This window comes from Cricetulus griseus, chromosome 4 (genome assembly GCF_003668045.3).
Source record: "Cricetulus griseus strain 17A/GY chromosome 4, alternate assembly CriGri-PICRH-1.0, whole genome shotgun sequence".
NCBI lineage: Eukaryota > Metazoa > Chordata > Mammalia > Rodentia > Cricetidae > Cricetulus > Cricetulus griseus.
Window position 1 is genome coordinate 8,223,837 of NC_048597.1, and position 15,023 is coordinate 8,238,859.

Genomic DNA, 15,023 nt, shown 5'->3' on the forward strand with positions numbered 1-15,023 from the left:
TAATTGTGAATTCAGAGTTAAGATTTCTCAAGAGAGGATGTGTACACACATTGGAGGAAGTGTTGATAGTCCTACTGTGTGGCGGACAAGATAAAGGGAAGATGATATTGCTGGACAAGTGTATCTGAGGAAATCACTGGGAGCTGAAGTTCAGAAAGTTCTACCTGTTGGATCTGTTGTGACTTCTGTACCTGTGATTTCTCCTTAGAAAAAGCCACTCAACAATATGTGTGCAAATAGAGATATGTACATTCATATATATGTGTAAAAATCTACATATGCCTGAAAACGTACAAACCAACTACAAACTGCATAAACAAAGCCATGTGGTACTGATGAAAGAATAGTAAGTATGGAGCTATCAAGAGAAGCAGTAAATGAACTTCAGTTCCCACTACCACAGTCACAGGGCTTGTTCAACTTTCCAGAATCCCACCTGTGCTCTTGTGAGTGAGGCATGACTGACAGAAAGGACACAAATTATTGCCAAAACAAATGTAATGCACTGACTTAAAAGGTACCATTCTTCCAACTATGAGGTATTTATTTAACATATAAAAACCATAATAAGAAAAACAAGAAACATGAATATACATTTTGTGCACAATCAACAATCTTAAGTCTTTGATGCCCATAATGGAAACATCCATAATCTAGCAATGACAACTTCCCTGAAGTCAAACAGTTGTCCAACCTGTGTGTGAATGTACAAATGGCAGAGTGGGGCACTTTTCATGGAGAAATGTTAATCTTGAAATACTTTGCTTCTTAAAAGATTTATCTTATTTCTAATTGTGTATATTGTAAATGTGTCCCTGTGTGAGACACATGGGGCAGCTATATCCACAGACAGACTTGTGTCCACAGTGTATCTGGAGCCACAGTGACAGTCATATCCAGAGCCCCCACAGTGACTTCCAGAGTGATTTCAGTACAAAGTGCCAGAAAACCTGCTCCAGTGAAGGAATAGGATTCTTCCCAAGGTTTTGTTTTTTTTTTTTTTTCTTGTAAACAATGTAATTTGCAGAGAAACCCATGGTGATTCTGGACGAGTGTGTGTGTGTGTGTGTGTGTGTGTGTGTGTGTGTGTGTGTGTGTGTGTGTGTGTGTATCTATTCATTATAGCCTAGTGTGTATGAGTCACCCACCTCAGCTGCTAATGGGAGAAACTACTCTCTTCATATCTATTTATCATCTGCTTTAAGAAAACAAATTATTCCAGTTTTTCAGTTTTACTAGAGAACTGTGTGGTTCTCATTACCAGTCATCATCCTATGACAATTTCAAATCTACACAAAAAGTCTACATTAGCTATCCATCTGAACACATGACTCCCAAGGTGTATTCTATATACCAAGGCTCTGCAGGAGACTAGGCAGTGTGTTGAGAATGCAATGTGAAATGAGCTTGACTAATTACTTGCACTGGTTTCCTAGTTGTTAATTGCTTCATAGGCAATTGCCTGAGAACCTGAGACCTCTCACACAAAAAATCATCTTCCTAAGGATCCACATAGCCATCAAAACAACATTTTAATAAAACATTTTTCATTCCTAGGGCTCAATAAATTTCTCATCAACTCTGCATACAGATTTAGCTCAAACTAAGATAGAAAATTAATATCTCTACAAAGAGAAGATAAATGTTTTGTAAATCATAACTTCCTTTACCTGTCATTCAGCTATACAGTTTCTTCTACTCCTTGGTACCATTTATGCCAACACACAAAAACAAGTCCTCTCAACAGTCTACAGGGCATGGAAATTTCTAACTTTTGAGAGTTTCTGTCACAAACACTGCCGATGTTGTTATTTTGCCCCACTGGTAGCTTTCCTGAAGGCCCCTCTCTCTCTCTCTCTCTCTCTCTCTCTCTCTCTCTCTCTCTCTCTCTCTCCCTCTCTCCTCTCCTTTTCCTCTGCATCCCCCCATTTTTCTATTTCCCTTAATCCTTTTCAATGACTGCATGCATGCATGCATGTGTGTGTGCATATGTTAATAAGGACGTGAGTGCTGGCTAAGATAGAAAGAAAAGATGGGTAAGGCTGGAGCACTTGCTCTTTCCGAAGAACAGAATTCAAGTCTCAGAGATCTCATCAGGCAACTCATGTCTGCCCATAACTCCAGCTCCAGGGGATCAGCTATCCTCTAATGGACTCCCCAAACACATGAACATATGTGTTCATACACACATACACATAAATTAAAATAAAATAACTTTTTTAAAAACAATAAACCTTTCAGGAAAGTGAGTTAAATTGGCAAGATTCAACTGATAAAGGATCATTCTTTTTTTGTAGGTGAGACACTCAAGATATGAAACTTGGGCATGGGCTGGCTAAAATGGTTGTTCACCTTATATGCGTGATATGAACAGCTAAGCTCTAGTCCTGTCAATCTCTAAGGATGCCTTAAGAACAAAAGATGAAACTGTTTGTTTTAATCAGTTTTTACCACTATAAACAATACCTTGGTGAACATTTTGCAAAGGATTCGTGGTTTTGGAGGGTACAATCCATGATTGAGTGGCTGAATCTCTTTGTTTCTAGAGCTGACAACTCAGTATTGGAAAACCAATCAGGACTGATTCACCATCTCTCAGCGGTTATCTGCTTACAGCTCTTCCATCTGCTTGTGAAACGCAGAACCTCCACAGCATGCAAGAGCTCATAAAAGGAAAACACTGGAGCTTCCTTATACCAGATATTTGAAGCTTAACTCATTCCTGGCTCCAAAATGTGTGCCACAATATTAATGGTCTTCCTTTTCCTCAATAGTATGAATTACATAGACCTACATGTGTGTGTGCCAAATACTCATTTTTCTAACACACAACAGATTCATTCTACACACACAAACACACTCTATCTTCACTCATCTGCAATCACACATTCATACACACTCACGAGTTCACCCATGCACACACACTCACAGATCCACATATACTTTCCCACAGATTCACAGGTACTCACACACTCATACATTCACACAAATGTTATCTCTCTTACACACACACACACACACACACACACAAACTTTCTCTAAAGTTATGACCCCCTATATTTTATTAGTATTACTGTCATTTCCTCACTTCACAGAAGCAGAAGTTCTCAAAATGTCTTAACTAAGACCATCACACTTCAGATTCAGAAGAAATGTTAAATACCAGTTTGCCAAGCTCCTTTTCAAGACATAGAAAACATCTTTACATGTCTACTAAATGACATCCTTCTCTGTTTCAGAATAGCTTCGATGACAAGGAAAAATGGAATTATATGATCTCCGAAGAGCTATAATTGTTGGAATGTCTTTCCCCCGTCTGTAACCCTTACATCATAATAACACAGAAAATACCAGTGCTCAGATCTGACTTGCAAATGTACCAGATGTTAAAGGTACTGTCACTCCATTGGACAAATTCTGTCCTAGGCCTAGTCTTAGGACTGACTGACTAACACACTGCTCCCAGAAGTTGGCCTTTTTGTGAAGTCTGCAAACTCCAGGGACCTGAGAGAGTCAGAATTTGTATGATAATCCATTCATGAGCTTCGATGATGACACTAATGCTGCTTGAAACATGATTGCCCCTGAATCTAGATAGTTTCTTCTACTATAGAATCCAAGTAAGAGCTCTTCATTCTCAAATCATAAAAAGACACTCCAGTCAAACCACAGATAACAGTATACCTTCCTACTTCAGAATGTCAGCCAGGAAGGTAGACCAAGCTTAGATTGTTCTCTACAAAGTGACAGCAAGGCACTATTGCTGAAGACAATACAACTCACTGAACATGATCAAGCTGGTCCTTACCTAAAGTCATCATCCCTACTGGCTAATGTTCATGGTACCAGAAGGTACTCTACCTATTAGCAAAGGAGAGACATAAACACCAAGCCAGCTATAAACCCTTCCCGCCTCCTGGATATGCTAGGGCAATGGCAGCACCAAGCAAGCTTGTCAGAGTAACCAATGAAAACCTGATTTGACTTAAAGCCAACTCCATGAGATGGAACCCACAGCCCGACAATATACAGAGAGTTAAATACCTTACAACAGTCAACTATAAAGAGGATACATCTATCAAATCCCTATCCCAAGGGCTCAGGGAACCCTGCAGAAGAGGAGGCAAAAAGTATGCAAGAGCCAGGGAGAATGAAGGCGAGGAAAACAAGGCCTTCAAGTACAACAGGACCACTGCACACAAGAACTCACAGACACTGAGGCAGCATGCCCAGGGCCGACACATGTCTGCACCATATAGGAATCCAGATCTGAAAGGAGAAGTGGACACAAGCTCTCACCCCTAACCCAGACACATTCTCCAGTTGATAGCCAATACAGCTTTCTCCCAGGGAGTCTCACTGGGGAAGCACCCTACTCTTTTTTTTATCATTTTTTTATTTGAATCAGAAACAAGATTGATTTACATGACAATCCCAGTTCCCTTCTCCCTCCCATCCTTCCCTGCAACCCCCCCAACTAAAACCTTACCTATCACATATCCTTTCTTCTACTCTTCACCTGACTCAACCTTTCTGCTCCCTCATGACCTCTGCATCCTTCCTTTTCTTCCCTTCTCATTCTCCTAACTCCCTCCCCCCTCTTCCAGTGCTCTCAATTTGCTCAGGGGATCGCAACCCTTTCCCCTTCTCCAGGGGACAAAGTTTGTCTCTTTTAGGGTCCTCCTTGTTTACTAGTTTCTCTGGCAGGAAATACCCTACTCTTAAGGATAGACTTCATGCCCACTGGTAGATGGCCAACAAAAAGCAAACTCAATGGCATCTTTGGAGGTTCCTTATCTCATAAGGTTGTCCAGGGTTTTTCTTTTTTTCTTTTCTTCTTAATTTTAACACTTTATTTTTACTCTTGCTTTTTTAAATTTTATTTCTACCCCCCCTTTTTTTTAACTTTACAGTTCCTTTGTGTATATATTATGGCTTCCAGTTTTGTGTTGTTGTGGGACCCTGAGTATTCGAAGAAGTTAATTTCTGTGTCTATATTTATTTTGTATACCTTTTCTTGGACTCTTTTTCTTATTTTTTTGTTTGTTTCTTCCAATTCCAACATGTTTGCTTTTGCTTATCTTACTATATTCTATCATTATCCCTTAGACGCCTATTGGTTTTCTAATGAAAGACAGAAAGGACATGGATCTGAATGAGAGAGGAGATGGTGGGAAGAAACTGAGAGGAGAAGAAGAAGGGGAAACCATGATCAGGTTGTGAGAAAACTCTATTTCAATAAGAGAAAAACATAATAAAAGTAAGGAATGAATGAATGAATGAATGAATGAGTCCTATTGTCATAGCTAATTCCTTCCAAGAGAACCCCATTGACATGGTGTTGGTAGCCAGCATATGTTTCATGCTTCACTTCATTTTTGCCACATTGCACATATTCAGTGGCTGTGACTGACCCTCTGTTCTGGTGTCTTCACCTGGTCCTAAAATGTAAGGAACTTCTTTACCTACTTAGCCCTTGTTACTAAATTTTCTTGTCTTGTCTTTGCTTTTGTCATTTTTTAGTATTACCTCAAAGAACACAACTTCCAAAAACATCCCTGAACTGTCTGACTGCTCTATTCCCACTATGCTGCCCCGCCCCCAGATCTGCAGTCATGTATCAGTAGGTGTCATCACTCTTGCCTGACTTGCTATCTTCTCTATTGTGATGCAAATGTACCAAGAGCATAGAATCCATCCATAATACTCTTACTGTATCTAGGATGTGGCTTCTTTAAAAACACTTGAATTCAGTAAAGATAGGTGTGCTTGCTTCTGTCTGATGCAGAATATGTAGTAATATATTTTTCTTCTAACTTATCCCTTTCTGAGGTTTTAATCCTCCTGCCTAATGTCCAAGTCTAGCTTTAATTCCTCAATAACTCTGAAATCAATCCCTCCCATTTCATTTCTCTATTCAGTTCTCAGACATTGTCTGTTTCCCCTGGGATATTTGCTATAACTTTAAAGGTGGGTATCCCCCTTCCTCCCTTATCCTCATTTCAGACACAGTGCTGTTTCCAAAGCTCAGTGCAGAAATATTCCGTGGTGCTATGTAAAGTTTCAGCCAATGCAGAGCTAACCCAGTTTTCAAGACAAATCAAGGCAAGACTATCTCACAAACAAGTACACAAAGGTTTGTTAGAAACCAAGGCCCATTTTATTGAAAATAAATGGTGTTCCCAGATGTAGACGTTACAGCCATTAACACATTCAGACAACAGAGCCAGAGAGCAAGAGAGGAAAGACTGGCATTTGAGAGCCAATAGGATGATACTGCAGATCCCAAGATCACGAAGATCCCTTCTAAAAATTTGCAGCTGGCAGTCAAAGATGTTGTCAATTTTGTAGTTTCTTGGACATAGAGATCTCGGCCATGGGTATTTAAAAAAGCATTCTCTTCAGAAGTGTCCATTCAGAAGCAACTGCTCCTCTCCTAGGGATGCTCTAGCAGCAGGAATAGCATCTTCTGTAGCAAGATGGTTGGTATCCACAGCAGCTAGACCTGTAGTAGGTGCCATATCCACAGCCACTTCCACAGCCAGAGCCGTATCCACAGCCATAGCCAGAGCCGTATCCACAGCCATAGCCAGAGCCGTATCCACAGCCATAGCCAGAGCCGTATCCACAGCCATAGCCAGAGCCGTAGCCACAGCCATAGCCAGAGCCATAGCCACAGCCATAGCCAGAGCCGTATCCACAGCCATAGCCAGAGCCGTATCCACAGCCATAGCCAGAGCGGTATCCACAGCCATAGCCACAGGAGCTGCCATAGTAGTTACAACACATGCTGTCAATGGGGAGAGGGGAGAATTCACTTGGGTTGCAAAAGAATATTTTTCAAGTATAGGTACCTCTACTATCCTGAGACCTTTATATACTGCCAGTAATTGTTAGAGCATACCATTCATTCCCTGACTTAACTAAGAAACATTTAAGCTATTGCATTCCAGTCACTGTTGACAGCCCATAATGGTTGCTTCAAATGAGCACATTACTTTGTAAATTCATTTAAAGAGCATCATTTCAAATTCCTCTGTTAGGGAAGTGTCTCAGTCAAATCATGTCCTGAAGCACAAAATTAATCTTTATGTTTGTTACCCAATGGCTATCTTATACAGCAAGGTTTAGAGAGAAGGTAAAAAATCTCTCTCTCTCTCTCTCTCTCTCTCTCTCTCTCTCTCTCTCTGTCTCGTCTCTCTCTGTCTCTCTCTCTCTGTCGTCTCTCTCTCTGTCTCTCTCTCTGTCTCTCTCTCTGTCTCTCTCTCTCTGTCTCTCTCTCTGTCTCTCTCTCTCTGTCTCTCTCTCTGTCTCTCTCTGTCTCTCTCTCTGTCTCTCTCTCTCTGTCTCTCTCCCTCCCTCTTCCTCTCTCCCTTTGTTTACTACTCTTTCCTAAGTTGCCAGTCTCCCTTACCTATCTTCACATTTACAGCTCTCTCTACCCAACATCTCTACAGATACAGATTGGATACAGAATGTATCCAATCATTCAAGTACAAGAGCATCGATTGGGCCTTTTATAACTTATTGATGTAATTAATATGTTATCTCTATGTGAGCCTTGCTAGCCTTCTTTCCTCCAAATGCCAGGCAAACTAAGGTCCTGAAAATTTCAGGACTCTTTTCTCTTATCTCTTGCTTTCTGTGCCAAAATATATCCTGTTGTTGAGGCACTTTAAAAACACAACTAGCTTTACTTGGAAGGAAAAGCAAAATATTTAAATTATTTTTATTTAAATTAAAAGCAATCTTATTTTACATACCAATCTCAGTTCCCTCTCCCTCCTATCCTCCCACCATCTCCCCATTCCATCCCCCATCCACTCCTCGTGGAGGATGAGGCCTCCCATGGGGGATCATCAAAGTCTGTCTCATCCATTTGGGGCAGGACCTCCCCTGAAACTGGGTGTCAGTTGCAGGGCTTGGGCAGTCTATGGGGCCACTGGCAGCAGAACCAGTATTTATCCTTAGTGCACAAATGGGCTTTGGGAGCCCAGTATGGAGAGTATGGAGGTATACTCTCTCAGCCTATGTATACGGGGGAGGAAAAGCAAAAATTTTAAATCTCACTTAGTTAAGAAACTATGTTCTTTTCTGAAGAGGAGATTTTATCAGTTTTTTTTAGATGGGATACATGAGCATTTGTGAATTTAATAAGCCATTTCCTTCTTCATGTACTAATGTTTCTTCAGGAGTTAAAAGACGATGAGTAATTTTAGGATGCCGACACCAAAGACGCCCTTCAGCTCCTAACACTTCCTAGACATGAAATAAGAAAAAAATATAATTTCTCCCATCTACTCACAGTGGCCCAAACCACTAATTCTTCAATTTTTCAAATTCTTAGACTTCTAGACCCAAAGAGTTGTTCATTGTGGCTCTGAAATATAACATTTTCACAAGCTCCTTGGCAGTCACGTCATATTGACCTTTCCAAAATGTAAGAGAGAGGAATGAGTATCGTTTCTTTAAATATTAATTTTCCCCTGTTGCCCTTATGCTACAGATAAAGAATATCCCTATTTCCTATTTATACATTAAAATAACATTTCAAATATTGTCCTATAGAAAGGGTTTTCTTGCTGCTAGTTTGATGACCCTCCTTGTTACTCTTACATGTAAATAAAAGTCACGGACTTATCACACTCTACTGAAATTTTGTTTTCTCCATAGATTAAAATATGGTGTTCATAAGGAGGAAGATCATACTGCCCACCTTGGAACTTCCGGTCAGATCCGTATTTTACCGTAAATAAGCTTCAGATGAGCATGAGACCTTGACAAAGAATATACCCAAATTGAAAGCTTAAAAATACCAAGTTCTCTTGAGGCCATCCTGAAGAGATAGAGTCTACTGAAGTCCAAAACATGGTTAGGATTCAGGGTGGTGTATTTAGGATGTGACCGGTTGACTGGATGGTTGGGCAGTTGACTAATATAGATCGAATATTCCTATTACATCCCCAAAACATCAAAGAAGTATCACGGTTTTTTTTTTTTTGTATTTTCTCTGATTTTAAATTGTGCTTTTATAGACACAAATGAACCATTGATATTCTCCAAGGAAATTTTCATAATTTGTGTTGGTGCCTCTCCTCTCTCTCTATCTATATATATATATATATATATATATATATATATATATAGATAGAGAGAGAGGAGAGGCACCAACACAAATTATGAAAATTTCCTTGGAGAATATCAATGGTTCATTTGTGTCTATAAAAGCACAATTTAAAATCAGAGAAAATACAAAAAAAAAAAAACCGTGATACTTCTTTGATGTTTTGGGGATGTAATAGGAATATTCGATCTATATTAGTCAACTGCCCAACCATCCAGTCAACCGGTCACATCCTAAATACACCACCCTGAATCCTAACCATGTTTTGGACTTCAGTAGACTCTATCTCTTCAGGATGGCCTCAAGAGAACTTGGTATTTTTAAGCTTTCAATTTGGGTATATTCTTTGTCAAGGTCTCATGCTCATCTGAAGCTTATTTACGGTAAAATACGGATCTGACCGGAAGTTCCAAGGTGGGCAGTATGATCTTCCTCCTTATGAACACCATATTTTAATCTATGGAGAAAACAAAATTTCAGTAGAGTGTGATAAGTCCGTGACTTTTATTTACATGTAAGAGTAACAAGGAGGGTCATCAAACTAGCAGCAAGAAAACCCTTTCTATAGGACAATATTTGAAATGTTATTTTAATGTATAAATAGGAAATAGGGATATTCTTTATCTGTAGCATAAGGGCAACAGGGGAAAATTAATATTTAAAGAAACGATACTCATTCCTCTCTCTTACATTTTGGAAAGGTCAATATGACGTGACTGCCAAGGAGCTTGTGAAAATGTTATATTTCAGAGCCACAATGAACAACTCTTTGGGTCTAGAAGTCTAAGAATTTGAAAAATTGAAGAATTAGTGGTTTGGGCCACTGTGAGTAGATGGGAGAAATTATATTTTTTTCTTATTTCATGTCTAGGAAGTGTTAGGAGCTGAAGGGCGTCTTTGGTGTCGGCATCCTAAAATTACTCATCGTCTTTTAACTCCTGAAGAAACATTAGTACATGAAGAAGGAAATGGCTTATTAAATTCACAAATGCTCATGTATCCCATCTAAAAAAAACTGATAAAATCTCCTCTTCAGAAAAGAACATAGTTTCTTAACTAAGTGAGATTTAAAATTTTTGCTTTTCCTCCCCCGTATACATAGGCTGAGAGAGTATACCTCCATACTCTCCATACTGGGCTCCCAAAGCCCATTTGTGCACTAAGGATAAATACTGGTTCTGCTGCCAGTGGCCCCATAGACTGCCCAAGCCCTGCAACTGACACCCAGTTTCAGGGGAGGTCCTGCCCCAAATGGATGAGACAGACTTTGATGATCCCCCATGGGAGGCCTCATCCTCCACGAGGAGTGGATGGGGGATGGAATGGGGAGATGGTGGGAGGATAGGAGGGAGAGGGAACTGAGATTGGTATGTAAAATAAGATTGCTTTTAATTTAAATAAAAATAATTTAAATATTTTGCTTTTCCTTCCAAGTAAAGCTAGTTGTGTTTTTAAAGTGCCTCAACAACAGGATATATTTTGGCACAGAAAGCAAGAGATAAGAGAAAAGAGTCCTGAAATTTTCAGGACCTTAGTTTGCCTGGCATTTGGAGGAAAGAAGGCTAGCAAGGCTCACATAGAGATAACATATTAATTACATCAATAAGTTATAAAAGGCCCAATCGATGCTCTTGTACTTGAATGATTGGATACATTCTGTATCCAATCTGTATCTGTAGAGATGTTGGGTAGAGAGAGCTGTAAATGTGAAGATAGGTAAGGGAGACTGGCAACTTAGGAAAGAGTAGTAAACAAAGGGAGAGAGGAAGAGGGAGGGAGAGAGACAGAGAGAGAGAGACAGAGAGAGAGACAGAGAGAGACAGAGAGAGAGACAGAGAGAGAGAGACAGAGAGAGAGACAGAGAGAGAGAGACAGAGAGAGAGAGAGAGAGAGACAGAGAGAGAGAGACAGAGAGAGAGACAGAGAGAGAGACAGAGAGAGAGAGAGAGAGAGAGAGAGAGAGAGAGAGAGAGAGATTTTTTACCTTCTCTCTAAACCTTGCTGTATAAGATAGCCATTGGGTAACAAACATAAAGATTAATTTTGTGCTTCAGGACATGATTTGACTGAGACACTTCCCTAACAGAGGAATTTGAAATGATGCTCTTTAAATGAATTTACAAAGTAATGTGCTCATTTGAAGCAACCATTATGGGCTGTCAACAGTGACTGGAATGCAATAGCTTAAATGTTTCTTAGTTAAGTCAGGGAATGAATGGTATGCTCTAACAATTACTGGCAGTATATAAAGGTCTCAGGATAGTAGAGGTACCTATACTTGAAAAATATTCTTTTGCAACCCAAGTGAATTCTCCCCTCTCCCCATTGACAGCATGTGTTGTAACTACTATGGCAGCTCCTGTGGCTATGGCTGTGGATACCGCTCTGGCTATGGCTGTGGATACGGCTCTGGCTATGGCTGTGGATACGGCTCTGGCTATGGCTGTGGCTATGGCTCTGGCTATGGCTGTGGATACGGCTCTGGCTATGGCTGTGGATACGGCTCTGGCTATGGCTGTGGATACGGCTCTGGCTGTGGAAGTGGCTGTGGATATGGCACCTACTACAGGTCTAGCTGCTGTGGATACCAACCATCTTGCTACAGAAGATGCTATTCCTGCTGCTAGAGCATCCCTAGGAGAGGAGCAGTTGCTTCTGAATGGACACTTCTGAAGAGAATGCTTTTTTAAATACCCATGGCCGAGATCTCTATGTCCAAGAAACTACAAAATTGACAACATCTTTGACTGCCAGCTGCAAATTTTTAGAAGGGATCTTCGTGATCTTGGGATCTGCAGTATCATCCTATTGGCTCTCAAATGCCAGTCTTTCCTCTCTTGCTCTCTGGCTCTGTTGTCTGAATGTGTTAATGGCTGTAACGTCTACATCTGGGAACACCATTTATTTTCAATAAAATGGGCCTTGGTTTCTAACAAACCTTTGTGTACTTGTTTGTGAGATAGTCTTGCCTTGATTTGTCTTGAAAACTGGGTTAGCTCTGCATTGGCTGAAACTTTACATAGCACCACGGAATATTTCTGCACTGAGCTTTGGAAACAGCACTGTGTCTGAAATGAGGATAAGGGAGGAAGGGGGATACCCACCTTTAAAGTTATAGCAAATATCCCAGGGGAAACAGACAATGTCTGAGAACTGAATAGAGAAATGAAATGGGAGGGATTGATTTCAGAGTTATTGAGGAATTAAAGCTAGACTTGGACATTAGGCAGGAGGATTAAAACCTCAGAAAGGGATAAGTTAGAAGAAAAATATATTACTACATATTCTGCATCAGACAGAAGCAAGCACACCTATCTTTACTGAATTCAAGTGTTTTTAAAGAAGCCACATCCTAGATACAGTAAGAGTATTATGGATGGATTCTATGCTCTTGGTACATTTGCATCACAATAGAGAAGATAGCAAGTCAGGCAAGAGTGATGACACCTACTGATACATGACTGCAGATCTGGGGGCGGGGCAGCATAGTGGGAATAGAGCAGTCAGACAGTTCAGGGATGTTTTTGGAAGTTGTGTTCTTTGAGGTAATACTAAAAAATGACAAAAGCAAAGACAAGACAAGAAAATTTAGTAACAAGGGCTAAGTAGGTAAAGAAGTTCCTTACATTTTAGGACCAGGTGAAGACACCAGAACAGAGGGTCAGTCACAGCCACTGAATATGTGCAATGTGGCAAAAATGAAGTGAAGCATGAAACATATGCTGGCTACCAACACCATGTCAATGGGGTTCTCTTGGAAGGAATTAGCTATGACAATAGGACTCATTCATTCATTCATTCATTCATTCCTTACTTTTATTATGTTTTTCTCTTATTGAAATAGAGTTTTCTCACAACCTGATCATGGTTTCCCCTTCTTCTTCTCCTCTCAGTTTCTTCCCACCATCTCCTCTCTCATTCAGATCCATGTCCTTTCTGTCTTTCATTAGAAAACCAATAGGCGTCTAAGGGATAATGATAGAATATAGTAAGATAAGCAAAAGCAAACATGTTGGAATTGGAAGAAACAAACAAAAAAATAAGAAAAAGAGTCCAAGAAAAGGTATACAAAATAAATATAGACACAGAAATTAACTTCTTCGAATACTCAGGGTCCCACAACAACACAAAACTGGAAGCCATAATATATACACAAAGGAACTGTAAAGTTAAAAAAAAGGGGGGGTAGAAATAAAATTTAAAAAAGCAAGAGTAAAAATAAAGTGTTAAAATTAAGAAGAAAAGAAAAAAAGAAAAACCCTGGACAACCTTATGAGATAAGGAACCTCCAAAGATGCCATTGAGTTTGCTTTTTGTTGGCCATCTACCAGTGGGCATGAAGTCTATCCTTAAGAGTAGGGTATTTCCTGCCAGAGAAACTAGTAAACAAGGAGGACCCTAAAAGAGACAAACTTTGTCCCCTGGAGAAGGGGAAAGGGTTGCGATCCCCTGAGCAAATTGAGAGCACTGGAAGAGGGGGGAGGGAGTTAGGAGAATGAGAAGGGAAGAAAAGGAAGGATGCAGAGGTCATGAGGGAGCAGAAAGGTTGAGTCAGGTGAAGAGTAGAAGAAAGGATATGTGATAGGTAAGGTTTTAGTTGGGGGGGTTGCAGGGAAGGATGGGAGGGAGAAGGGAACTGGGATTGTCATGTAAATCAATCTTGTTTCTGATTCAAATAAAAAAATGATAAAAAAAAGAGTAGGGTGCTTCCCCAGTGAGACTCCCTGGGAGAAAGCTGTATTGGCTATCAACTGGAGAATGTGTCTGGGTTAGGGGTGAGAGCTTGTGTCCACTTCTCCTTTCAGATCTGGATTCCTATATGGTGCAGACATGTGTCGGCCCTGGGCATGCTGCCTCAGTGTCTGTGAGTTCTTGTGTGCAGTGGTCCTGTTGTACTTGAAGGCCTTGTTTTCCTCGCCTTCATTCTCCCTGGCTCTTGCATACTTTTTGCCTCCTCTTCTGCAGGGTTCCCTGAGCCCTTGGGATAGGGATTTGATAGATGTATCCTCTTTATAGTTGACTGTTGTAAGGTATTTAACTCTCTGTATATTGTCGGGCTGTGGGTTCCATCTCATGGAGTTGGCTTTAAGTCAAATCAGGTTTTCATTGGTTACTCTGACAAGCTTGCTTGGTGCTGCCATTGCCCTAGCATATCCAGGAGGCGGGAAGGGTTTATAGCTGGCTTGGTGTTTATGTCTCTCCTTTGCTAATAGGTAGAGTACCTTCTGGTACCATGAACATTAGCCAGTAGGGATGATGACTTTAGGTAAGGACCAGCTTGATCATGTTCAGTGAGTTGTATTGTCTTCAGCAATAGTGCCTTGCTGTCACTTTGTAGAGAACAATCTAAGCTTGGTCTACCTTCCTGGCTGACATTCTGAAGTAGGAAGGTATACTGTTATCTGTGGTTTGACTGGAGTGTCTTTTTATGATTTGAGAATGAAGAGCTCTTACTTGGATTCTATAGTAGAAGAAACTATCTAGATTCAGGGGCAATCATGTTTCAAGCAGCATTAGTGTCATCATCGAAGCTCATGAATGGATTATCATACAAATTCTGACTCTCTCAGGTCCCTGGAGTTTGCAGACTTCACAAAAAGGCCAACTTCTGGGAGCAGTGTGTTAGTCAGTCAGTCCTAAGACTAGGCCTAGGACAGAATTTGTCCAATGGAGTGACAGTACCTTTAACATCTGGTACATTTGCAAGTCAGATCTGAGCACTGGTATTTTCTGTGTTATTATGATGTAAGGGTTACAGACGGGGGAAAGACATTCCAACAATTATAGCTCTTCGGAGATCATATAATTCCATTTTTCCTTGTCATCGAAGCTATTCTGAAACAGAGAAGGATGTCATTTAGTAGACATGTAAAGATGTTTTCTATGTCTTGAAAAGGAG

General features: G+C 40.4%; 2 protein-coding genes across 2 annotated transcripts; one reads left to right on the top strand and one right to left on the bottom strand.

Moving 5' to 3' along the window:
- Positions 1-6,447: 6,447 nt before the first annotated feature.
- On the bottom strand, positions 6,448-6,789 carry LOC103160960 (keratin-associated protein 6-2). Its single transcript, XM_027413230.1, has one exon. The coding sequence runs from the start codon at positions 6,787-6,789 to the stop codon at positions 6,448-6,450; it is 342 nt and encodes a 113-aa protein (XP_027269031.1).
- A 4,668-nt stretch (positions 6,790-11,457) lies between these two features.
- LOC113835366 (keratin-associated protein 6-2-like) lies at positions 11,458-11,751 on the top strand. Its single transcript, XM_027413231.1, has one exon. The coding sequence runs from the start codon at positions 11,458-11,460 to the stop codon at positions 11,749-11,751; it is 294 nt and encodes a 97-aa protein (XP_027269032.1).
- The last annotated feature ends 3,272 nt before the right edge of the window (positions 11,752-15,023 follow it).

What these genes read in the sequence shown, in the direction of transcription:
- LOC103160960 (XM_027413230.1), bottom strand. Translation starts at nt 6,789, where the DNA reads ATGTGTTGTAACTACTATGGCAGCTCCTGTGGCTATGGCTGTGGATAC.
- LOC113835366 (XM_027413231.1), top strand. Translation starts at nt 11,458, where the DNA reads ATGTGTTGTAACTACTATGGCAGCTCCTGTGGCTATGGCTGTGGATAC.